At 37.1% G+C, this 12,641-nt stretch overlaps 1 protein-coding gene across 1 annotated transcript; it reads right to left on the bottom strand.

Moving 5' to 3' along the window:
• Window positions 1–1,065: 1,065 nt before the first annotated feature.
• LOC140857531 (pyruvate kinase, cytosolic isozyme-like) lies at window positions 1,066–8,618 on the bottom strand. Its single transcript, XM_073256568.1, has 3 exons — window positions 7,863–8,618; window positions 2,262–2,723; window positions 1,066–2,070 (listed from the first exon to the last, which is right to left on the bottom strand). Exons 1-3 carry the CDS (start codon window positions 8,118–8,120, stop codon window positions 1,246–1,248), a joined length of 1,545 nt encoding a protein of 514 aa, XP_073112669.1. The 5' UTR covers window positions 8,121–8,618; the 3' UTR covers window positions 1,066–1,245.
• Window positions 8,619–12,641: the final 4,023 nt, after the last annotated feature.

Raw genomic sequence — 12,641 nt, 5'->3', positions numbered from 1 at the left:
ATAAACCATCATGTAAACGGATAGGGTCTAGATATTTAATACCCAGATCCGATAGACCCGAAACCCGAATAATATATATTATATATTATATATATATATTATAATTATATGTTGTTATTATAATGGTATGTTGTTATATTTTTGGATGTTTTAATTGGAGTTTTACTCGTTGAATTTGAATAACTTTTATATTTTTATTTGTATGATCATATGATTGTATAATTTTTAGATATTTTTTTAGGTTATTGTATATTTTTAAATTTTTTTTTTGAAAATTTAAATATGAGTTTCGAATCTCGAAATTGGATCCGGATATTCGGGACGCATTAGGATTTAGATCTGATACTTCAAGACTAGATCCGCCGGATATTCGAATTCGATACCAGTAACTAAGATCGGATCCGGATATCCAGATTTCAATCTAAATCCGATCCGTTGACAGATCTAATTTGATATTTTCTAAAACTCGGCTAAATTGACCGGTCCAGATTTGGATATCCAGATGGTCCCCCAAGCTCTGACCAACAACTTTCTTTGTAAATCCCTCGATCGTGGAAAGCGGCTCGTGTACACTGCCACACCCAATTGACTTTCCAACACGGCACCACCAGGATTCAGCGGCAAAAGTGAACATTGGGGGCTTGTTCCTTTACAGAATGGGGAATTTGGGAACAAGCAATGCTACACAAACCCTGAGAAGCGATGGAAGCTGGGAACGGTGCTCGTTCAGGGACGTGCAAACACATTGACGCAGTCACAATCAATAACCAGGTTTTAAGCTCCAACTTCTAGGTAATGCGGCTCTTCAGCACCCTTCCTTGATACTAAAAATATACTAGATAATGGCTACACGATATGTTCTCCAAGCAAGGAGTTCGCTTAAGCATGAATTTAAGAAGCAATAATACGATATTAGTCAACCAATTATTGGGATCCATGGCTTCAACTTTGAATATTGAATCCCAGCAACATTGTACAAGAGCACAAGTTTCCGATGGGCATGAATCCAAGCTCAGATACAACTTAAGCAGATGAAACTTTTAATGTTGGTGCCGATACAAGCAATTTCAAAAGAAGCAGGGCTCATTATTAAGAATTAAGAGCTCAACCACTAATATCCAATGCATTCTAGAAAAAATGCCTTCAACGTTGAGAATCCTACAAACAAAGCAGCAAGGAAAACCTGTTTATTGAGAAACAGGGTGAGCCCAGAATACCTCTCATCAATTTTATTTATTTATTTGATCATTTGTTGGATGACTTCACAATGCAGATCTTTATGACCGAAGCAGCTCCGATGCGGTGCAGTGCAACGACGGCATCCCCTGGTTTGCACAGCTGCCTCTGCACTGCTGCATTGAGTGCAGCCTCCAAGATGACCTCCGTCGACTCCGAGTCTGTTGCCTTGGCCGAACCCTCAGCCAGCAGAGGTACCAGCCCCCTGTAGATGAGGCTTTGCCTCGCAGGTGCTTCATTGCTGACCGTCCAATCAAATGAATCTGTTGTCAAACTTGGGACTATCACTGACATGATCGGGACTGCCGGACGATACTTGGCCACCAGCTTTGCAGTAGTCCCTCCACGAGTCAAGACCACAATCAACGATGCCTTCGCCTTGTTCGCGGTACGAACAGCCGATGACGCAAGGCTCTCTAATGGGCTCATGGGCAGAGGAGTAGTCTGTATCCTCCCCTTGAATATGGCACCATAGTCAAGGGAGGACTCTGCCTCAACACAGATCTTTGCCATGATCTTCACTGCCAGCTCAGGATAAGCTCCAGCAGCGCTCTCACCGCTAAGCATGACGCAGTCGGTGCCATCAAGAACAGCATTGGCAACGTCAGTGGCCTCAGCACGAGTTGGGCGCGGGGCCTTGATCATCGATTCAAGCATCTGGGTGGCGGTGACAACAGGCTTGCCCACAAGGTTGCATTTGTAGATCATCATCTTCTGAGCAAGAAAGATCTTCTCAATGGGAATCTCCATCCCAAGGTCACCTCGAGCAACCATGAAAGCATTAGTCTCCTTCAGGATTTCATCAAAGTTCATCACGCCTTCCTGGTTCTCAACCTTCAAACCCACCATGAACAACATAAAATAAGGAAAAGCTATTATTCATTGTGAGGAAGATTTTATATACGTAGAATTTCAGAAGCTAATTCAGATATAAGCATTAATACTCTAAAACAAAGAAATTGTCAGCAAAAGTGCAGAGCAAATAGCATGCCAAGATGCTTAGGCTAGTCAAGGGTCAAACAAACCTTTGACATCAGTATTATATTCTTTGCATGAGGCCCAAGAAACTCCCGAACATTAACAAGATCAGACCCCTTGCGCACAAATGAGAGAGCAATCATATCAATATTGTTTGGCACACCCCATCCCATGATGTCTTCCTTATCCTTCTCCGTCAATGTGGGAAGATCCACAACAACACCAGGCAGATTGACATTCTTTCTTTCACCTAAAAGAGCAGTGTTTTCGCAGCGGCATCTCACGGTCCCACCATCTGGGTTGCATGAGAGGACAGTCAGGGTTATAGTACCATCAGCACACAAGATGGTACTTCCAGGCTCTAGGTCATGAGGGAGTTTCTTGTAACTCATACTAATCATGTTCTCATCACCCTTGATGCTGTAATCGGTGGTCACTGTGATTTCCTGACCCTCGTTCAGTCGAATAGGCTTCCCATCCTTCAAGAAACCAGTGCGAATCTCAGGTCCCTGCAACAATAAAACTAAAAGATTAAGAGGAGCAGGCAGATTCTGCAAGCAGATGCAAGAACAACAGCCAGCACAACCTGTAGTCTAGTAACAGGTAGATCCAAGACTTCATCAAGCTAAAATCTAGCAAATATTTATAATGTCTTGTGACCAGGTTCTCTCTGAAATTTCATGTGACCTACAAGAGCATTGATCTTTTGGAAACCATGTCCATAATAGGGCACATGATTACTACTATCTTTGGAGAATAGGATGTTCATTAGAACATGCAAACTGTTAATGTGCAAAATGATTGCAAGAACATTCATGATAAATTAAGAATTTAATTACTACACAGAGTACAATTACTTCTAGTTAATTTAGAACAGAAACAAGATAAGACATTATGTCTTAGGGAAAATTTATTGGTTCAGAAATTCAAGAAAAACATCGAGATGTACAGAGCCAACAGAAAACACATGAAATTCATGGAGATGTTAGTAAATATGTTACAAATTTCCAGTTCAAATCTGCACATACATTGATGCAGATCACTCATTATCAAAGAACAAGCTATTTACCCAATGCATGTGCAGTGAGGATAATGCAATTGGTATCCATCATACTACATCATAACAAATTGATTCAATTAACTACCAACCAGTAAACAATTTAGTCTAGCATATGAGACATTCTAATGCAAATCAGCATCATAAAATACTTCAGTTGGGCCTTTTGGGTAATTCTCTATTAGAAATAAAAATATATTTTTCTGAATGAAAATTTCATTTCTTCTATGTCCAGAGGAACAGTATTGGTTCAATAAGCTTAAGCTATATAAACAAAAACAGAGATTTCACTACCTGACAACTAGTATTCCAGATACTATGTCAGAGCCCTCAGACCTAAAAGTAGCACCAATTTGCAGAGGGTTGATGCAAGGATCAAAAGATGCTCGCAAGAAATTCTCAGAATTTGATAGGCCAGAAATGCAATCCATACTGAAACCCATATTGATCGGACAAAGCTTAATGGACAAGCTCAAGTTTAGAGAGACAAGGAATAACACAGACAAAGATTAAATGAGGATCAAAACAAAACTGTTTCATGCTGGAAATGAAGACCTGACTTGGTGAATCAACAGCAATGTAATTTCATCATGTACAAAGCTCAATTATCATTTACTTCTCCAACCATTTTACTTTTTAAAGGAAAGCAAATGTTGCACCAAAAGTTAAAATTATGATTATTTGCAGTAAATATTTTTAAGACCACATTTCCTGGGAACACATCTCTGGATGCTAGCTAGCTAAGCTCTAGAGTCAATTTCACTATTTTATCAGGAGATCATCACCTTTTAATGACCTAAGACTTTTGAACCATATAATTGCATCAGTTCACATTTTTTTCCCTCCTAGCATTTAAAAGAAAAGGCATATATGCACAGGACAGTCACTTGAAAACTAAATATCTTATAATTTTGATTGGATATAACTTCAAATGGTCTTACACCTTTGTATTAAACTGTATAGTTAAAAATGTAAAAAACTTACTTAATCTTAAAGTACACAATGGTTAATTATTTTAATAAGTATAAATTTCCTATGAAGCAAAGTGGACATAGCTAGCAAAATTTACACATCTTTAATCACACACAGGTATGTGTGTATGCACAGTGTGTACATACGTGTGCCTGTATACATGCATATTCAGTACCAGTAGAGAAAAGGTAGGGAAGTTGTGTTTGCTGCTACTTTCCAAAGTCCAGCGATTACAACGAATGGTGTAATATTAACACACTGGATTGCTTTTTTCAGCAATACTGGTAACTCCTATTGACCTAGTTATAGGATAATACAATCCAGTCCTCTTGTGCTTCAGAAAGAATCAAGCTTTAGAACATTTACAAACAACACAGTATGAATTTAAAGATACAAAACCACAAGTAGTGCTACCATCAACCTTCTGGCTTTCTCTAATATAGATCTCGTACATGAATGATTAAACAAAGGTGCTCTCTCTCATTTCTTCTATATTTCAACTATTTCAGAACTCATTAACTTGGTATAAAAATTCCTCTGAAATGGTAATCCGATTGCAAGAAAAACATTAGTTCTTTTGTATCACCTTGCTTCCCACAAAATATTGTTCTTGCTGTAAATTATTCTCTTGTTCTCCTCTTTTCTCCCAATCTTTCTTACGCCCTCATGTTTTTTCTCCCTTCGTTTTTTGTATTTTCTACCTTGTCCAGTGTTCTCGTATACCTCTCTTTCCTATCAAAACACAGGCTTACCTGAGTATGCACTAGTAAAATAAATGCACATTAACAATTTTTTAATTAGATCAGCGCCTATTAGCACCTTCAACCGAACCTTATTGCACAGTAGCATCTGCATTTGAAAGGCCCCACATTTCTGATAAAAAGATCATGTTTTTAAACAAATTTGTAATGATACACACATTTTATGTTCCATGCAGTGACCATTTAACGTTGCTGATTACTTCCCTATTTCGTTTATCTGGACTATCTACCTGGTTTTATTTGGTACCATGCAACTGTGGAAAGTTCTAGAAGTTCCATTAGATTACGTTCCCAGTAAATTTTGATTAAGGATTTTGGTTGAAAAAAAAACATGCTTGTAGGACACCATAGCATAAGCCTAAATGAAGTCACCATCCACCTCCTTTTGATTGATGCCGTTTCCTTTTGGTTGATATCACTTCCTAACTTGAAGGCCAATATGTTACCATATATTGTCTTATACTTGAGACTTTTACCACAATGTTTGAACATGAATAGCTCTCGGTCATAACCACATTGTTGACTTGTCTGACCACCTACACTTAATTTGATGAAATCAACCAAAACTTATAAAGTCCACTTTCATTACATGCAAGACCCAAAACTGGATCTTGCTATCTATTACTCACTTCTTTAGAACTTGCTTCCAGCACATTCCAGTAATTGCATGCAACCATTTATAAAGCTTATGTATCATAGACCACTTAAACATTTAAAAACCTTCCATGTCCACTTTCAAAGAGCCTCAATGGCAAATCTTCATCAAAATGCAGAAGGAAGAAAAGCAGATGTTGGCCAGTCAGAACTTTATGAAACCTAAATGCTGTATGCTAGAAAATTGTTAGAATTTGATAAAACTTCTTCCTTTCACCAAATATTTTTCTCTTCTTTGTAAAGATTGAACAGATTTTGACCTACATTGGCCCTAGTCATGGATCCAACCTCTTGCCTGAATTCCTTAAATCTGATTTTTTTTAATAATATTAAGAGATGAGTTCAAATGACACTTATTTTCAAGATACTACTGAATATAACAACATATTGGACAGCCTGCTCGGAATGCATGATAAATTGTGTAACAAAATGGAAGGAGCAACAAATTCTATTGATTGAGACATAATCAGGAAGCTACACAGGGTGACCAATCTGAATGAGATAATCAACAAAAGGAACAAAGAGTGAATTTGCAAAAGTAAGCTTGAAGGTTCCACTAATGTGCACGAGTAAGACCTTTAATGATAATTTCTGAAAATAGTGCACTTATGGTGTATCCACCAAAAATGCACACAATACACCAGACACCATGCTAGTCCCTTGACTCAAGTCAGATACAAATCATTTTTAGGATAAACTTGCATTTATTGCAAGGTATAAATTATGCATTAATCATATACATGTTTCATCACAAAGCACAATAGTTGCACTAAAGAAATGGAAGAAGTCAAGTAGGCAAGGATATCTTCTTTCAAGTTCAAGCCAATTCGTCTTACCCAACCAAATTCTTACTAATAAAGAAGGCAGGATCGACATGAATTGTCCAGGGCATACAACACTGAAGGGTTATCAAGAATGATAGGAGTGCATGTAATAGACGATAGGAAAAGCGGCTAAATTTTCAGCCATAGGGCTTGGATCTTAACCCCAAGCATATGATTCAAATGGAATCAGACAAGGGTAACATAAAAGGTTTTTTGATAAAAGCTGACAAGCCCTCACAACTCATCAGACAAAGTCCATTTCAGGTATTGGTGGCTTATGCATTCAGTGATTTTGCACTGGACATCCGCAAAAGGATTATTATTTGGCTGGATGAACTAGAGAACAAACATATCTGTTGAATTCCATCTTTCCTTCTCCTGCCAGAGCTGTCAAAGGAGAATTCATTGTATCTTTATTGTGGATACTATAATAGCATAAACCAACCTTTGCAGATATCTCTGTTTGGAATTAAACAACTGTATGTTAAATCATCAAACTAAGAAGACCTTCAACTTGAGATAAAGAAAAACTTCAATCTATTTTTCTGAGGCAATAACTCATCAGCAACTATTTTGGGCTTAAACACTGTTAAAGGTTATCTTATTATGCCCAAGAACTTCATTTAGCGGACAATGGCTGTCAGACGTTGTAAAAACCAGATCTTAGATTTGGGATTTCAAGGGATTCCGCTTTGTCTGAGAGACTGGAATTTTTCCCAACTATAACTAGAACATTGCATGAATAAGAAATCAAGATTAATTGGAAGCAAAATAGTTTTATACATAAGAAGGTGGCCCTTTTTGGTACATGTCACAACTAATCTCAGTCAGTCTACAACTATATATTTTTTTCTTCTATTGCGACACGAAATTACTAATAGAAATAGGCATATGGATTATAAATCAGGAGGCCCTTATGTAACATGATTCCACAGATCCACCACTCGAGGCACAATGAGTTAGAGAACCACAGAAAGATTTATTTCTACTTAGCAACAAATTTTTGCACACTTCCTTACGCTATTTGAACCAAACATTATATGAAAATTTAAAATTGAAAAAAAGAATGATCTCCCATGAACCAACAAGCAGAAAACGACAAAGATCATTCACCAATTCCTAATAGTTTAATCAGCTGGCTTTACCTAACCACAAGCTAACGATAGTATCATCGTCACTGTTGAGAAAGATGGAACACAAACTAATACCAAACACAATGCACCAAAACGATATCTCGAAAACACAAAGATGACCACCATGAAACACTATTCAATTCCTTGTAAAGAAGCAGTCGCATCACAGTATCTACCTCAAAATCAAATATACCTATAACACCAAAACGGCTACTGGCAAAACTTATAGAGAGAAGAGAAGGAAGACCTTGGTGTCAAGCATGACGGCGCAGAGGATCTGGGTGTTCAGCATGGCGGTGCGGAGGTTGTTGAGAGTCTCCTGGTGATACTCGTGGCTGCCGTGGGAGAAGTTGAAGCGGGCGACGTTCATCCCCGCCCGCAGCAACTTCTCCAGCATCGGCACCGACCGCGACGCCGGTCCAAGCGTGCACACGATCTTCGTCTTCGGCACCCGCCCATCGCTCGGCAGCTCCTTCAATATCCCCTCTATATCTATGTTCGCCATCCTTTCCTCCCTTCTCTCTCTCTCTCTCTCTCTCTCTCTCTCAACAGCTAACCCCCAACACAAAATAAACAAAATCCAAGTAAAAATAGTGAAAAGAAAGCAAGAGAAAAATGGTGCAAAAAAATGGGATCCAAGAAATGAGATTAGAATCTATAAATTAAAACAAAAAAAATCTGTCCCTTCTCCAAATATTTATAGGAAATGGGATGGCTCGCGAGCCGCGGGTGGGGTTTGACCAGTGGGAAGTGCGTTCCGTTCGATTCTTTGAGCTATGATTTCGATGGACTTCGTCCTTCCGCCCACCGAACCACGGGAGATGGGGATGCATTCGGTGGATCAGGGGAGCCAGCGGAAATGGATTCGAATCTTGGATGGATACGCCGTGACGGATTAGCTGGTGCAATCTCAGCCGTTGTGTCAGTGAACTCCTGCACCGAGATGCGAGAAAGATGGATCTGGCGAAACAGCGGCGGGGGCAGCTGCTGGTGTTCTATGGGCGCAGCTGAAATAGGATACCAAAGAAATGATTTTGTGCGGTTTCGGACCGCTGCCATCTACGACGGGTAGCACATCATGTGATTTATCTACTCAAAAAATAGGTACGGTTTTTTGCTGCCGGTCTTCTATGGCAATTGGCGGTTGGCACACCGGACGATGTCTTAAAAACCGGTTAATTGTAGATTAATGATGCTATTGGATTGCAGGAACAGGAGCGATGGATTCATGATGATGGTCAGAGCAACATCGTGGTGGTAGGTGAAGCGATCTTTCGGTCCTGTCAACCAGAAGGGTAGGGCTACAAATATAAACTTGGGCATCGGGCTATGTCTGATTCGATCCGCTTCGATCTAAATTTATCAGATCAAATATTGTAGTGGATCGTATCAGACACGGTTTATCTGATAAATGGGTCATACGGCATGGCACAAAAGATCTAAAGCATCCGTCCGACATGGCCTAGGCCCAAGAATTGACAGATCATATCAGACACAGTTCATTAACATGTTCGAATGGTTAATTTAAAATTATTTTTATTTTTTTAAAGGGTCTCAATTATTATTTTTTTATTTTTATCATTTTGATCTTTCCAATCGTAAAAAAAAAAATTGAATAAATTAAAAAATATTTTAAAAAAATAAAAATTTTAAAACTTCTATAAATAGATCCTTTCAATTTCATTTTCACTATATTAATTCATCAAACTAATTCTCTCACTCTCTAATCTTCCTACTCCTATTTATTTTCTCTTCTAGTAATTCTCTGTTTCGTTCAATATTTAGCAAATAGCAATTATCGTTTAGTAATTCAAGAATTATACAAGAAGAGAAAACGTCTTCCTTTTAGAGGTCAGCTCTTCGATTACTCCATTCTACTCTTTTCGACTGTACTCCGATCTATCTCTTCGACTCTACAAATTCGGCTCTCCTATCTTTTTTTTAATTTATTTCCTAATCTATTTTATTTTATAAAAAATATTTTTTAAAATAAAAACTTTAAAAACATGTCGTGTCAAATGGATACATAGGGGTTAGCATGCAGGCCGTATGATACCGTGTCTGGCCCATCAGGCCATGCCAGCCCAGGCCTTGACAGGCCGTGTCGGGTCTAGACCGTGGGCCACCAAATTTCTAGCCCAGCCCGGCCCCTAGAATTGGGCCATGCCATGGCACAGCCTCCTATAGTGCTTGGTGGGCTGTGCCAGTCACGGTCGATGCCCAACTCTAGCTACGATGGAGGAATTGCTTACAAACTCGCGGTGTAAATCAGCCAAGCAGTTTACGAGTTGATCAAACTTGATTTGGATCTAAATTTCATTCAACTCAAATAGCTTAAATAAATTTATGAGTCAATTAGAGTGACAAAATATTGAGTTTAATAATATAATATTTTATTTATAATATATATTTATGAATTAAATATATTAAATATAATATTTATATATTTTTTAATATGATATATCATTTAAGATTTGAGCTTGAATCCGAGTATAGCTCGGTTGATATGCAAGTTGAATCGAGTTCAAGTTAGGATATTAACACTTGATCAACCTCAAGTCGAGTTTTGAATCTCAGTATTTTGAATCAAGTCAAACGCGAGCCTCTAACTATTCGATTTGACTCAACTCAATTGCACCATTAATTATAAACTTTTATAGTTCGTATACATCCACAATTATTTGTTTATTTTGATGTATTTATTTCTTTGTAAGTCTTATAATGGATTTTGAAGGAAATTAGTAAACTGCTTTGAATGATTATTTTTTAATTATTACTCAACAATCATGAAAATTCTTGGAGATTTATCGATTTAGAAGAAACTTTTAACCCATTGGTGCAAGTATGCTTGGGTTTCTAAATTGGCCAATAGGACTGACTTAACCCATTTAGATCATGATTATAAAAACTCTCCCCCAAAGAATGATGGTTCTTTTTATGATCCCATGTTATGTCTAATAGCCTTTAATATTTGGCATTTACTTGTCCAAACATCGTATCTTCCCTAAGTCAGTTAAGTCATAAACAGATCAATCAGTTACAAATCGGATCAAAAAAATTTAAATATAAATCAAACTAAAATCTAAATTTATTCTATTTAATGAATAGATTATCCGATCTGACCCTTTCAAACTGTTTTATAAATAGATAATCTATTTATTCAAGCTGATCGGACCTGTTTAATTTGTTTATCCAATGACCTTGAGCTCTTGGCCCAATATTGTTGGACCTATTAAGCCAACCTGAAAGCTAACCTGTTAAACCTATTAATCAAACCTGTTTAATAGATAGAGCCGGTAGTAATAGGCTATTACGTGCATCAATAAAAAGAATCAAAATCTGAAATATAAACAAAGCAACAAAACAGAAACACAAAACATAGCTGCTAAATTTTTTTGCTTAATAGCCTGTTAGAAATACAAAACAAATATTTAAAAAAAAAAGACATAAAAGACAAGAAAATTTACATGAAAAAGGATCTCAATCTACAAAGGAATCGAGCAAGTAGACAACGTCACAAACAACAAAACATAGCTTCCCGTCTTCATTGGATGGCAAACAAAAACAACAAACATCAAAATACCAGACTTAAGGGGAAACAGTAACAACAGTAAACTAAAAAGAAACAACACTTAGCTGCTGATCTTCATTGGGTATGGCACAAAATCATCTTCATCAGTTCATCCTTGTGAAACTTCTGCATCCAGGGAGTTGGTCTCTTCGTTGTATGACTTCCAAGAAAACCCTCCCACCCATTCCCTTTTCATCTGCGAGGATAGAGCTCCAACCTGCATAATAATGATCATGTAGCAGCGTGCTGCAAATCATGGATTTCAATTTCTAACTGAATCTTTTAGCAGTATCTAGAACTAGTTTTCTAATCAAATTGATGAGTAGCATACCAAAATACTTTGCTATAAAACCAAACAAATGTTGCATAATATGAATTCTCTTAAGACAAAATGGTGGAGAATTGTGTGAAAGAGATGTGAATGCCCAATGTGCAGCAAGAAGAATTAGAACATAAGCACAATGACTCGATCATTATAAGTCTCTTACCTTCGTAGTGTCGAAAATTATGGTTTTGCAGTCCGGGAGTATGCTGATGGACCAAGGGAGAAGATCACAGTGCGTTCTATTGAAAGTTATCCTTCCATATGAACTTGTGTTGTTTGGCAAGGAACGCAGCACAAGCTCCTGACTTTGACCGAAAAACATGTGCCTGGAGAAAAACAATAATTATATTTTTAGTGTTTCAACAATAGCTGGTAACTTAAAGTCTGAAGAACAAGTAATTAAGTAATAGATATGGTTAGGGAAGAACCAAATGCTTTGTGAAAGTTCTGTTTGGATGAAACATTCTTGGAGATCTGTTTGGATAGTCTTCTGAAAACTGAACAGTGTGTTTTAACATTCCTAGAAAACTCAAAGATTTTATATGTAAGGAAAACTGATTTAAGTCATAGAATGAATATAGGATAAGCAAACAATTTGAAATTATAACCAGGGTATATCTGAAATTAATTCCCTCATGAAACAAGAACCTAAATTCTAATCATGACTACAATAATAACTTGTCCAAAAAAAAAAAGAACCTACTTCTACCAAAAAAATTGAAGAACCTACCAAAAGAAACTATCAAATAACTATAAATATAAAACAAACTATAAATATCAAGCACCTAATAATTAATAACTACTACCATAATTCCGTAACAATAATTATAGTCAAACCGAAACAAAAAAGAAGTCTCAAACTATGGTACAAGTAACATCCATAGTCAAAATGCAACATAACATTTCCAACCAAAACACATGACCAACATAAGTTTAGAAAAAGTATCCATGGCCATGATCAACTTTCTATTTGTGTTGTTTCGTACTTCAACTTCCCAAATTTACATGAATCTATAATCCCAAAATTTGATGCTTAGTAAAGGAAAACAACAAAAAAAATAAAATTGCCGAAAATTGAGGTGATTGGGCTTTCTTGAAGGAACTTCAATTCATAACATCTTTTACAATCT

The sequence above is a fragment of the Elaeis guineensis genome, chromosome 4 (assembly GCF_000442705.2).
Source record: "Elaeis guineensis isolate ETL-2024a chromosome 4, EG11, whole genome shotgun sequence".
NCBI classification, from domain to species: domain Eukaryota; kingdom Viridiplantae; phylum Streptophyta; class Magnoliopsida; order Arecales; family Arecaceae; genus Elaeis; species Elaeis guineensis.
The sequence above is the reverse complement of the archived record's forward strand: the minus strand, read 5'-3'. Positions and strand labels throughout refer to the sequence as shown.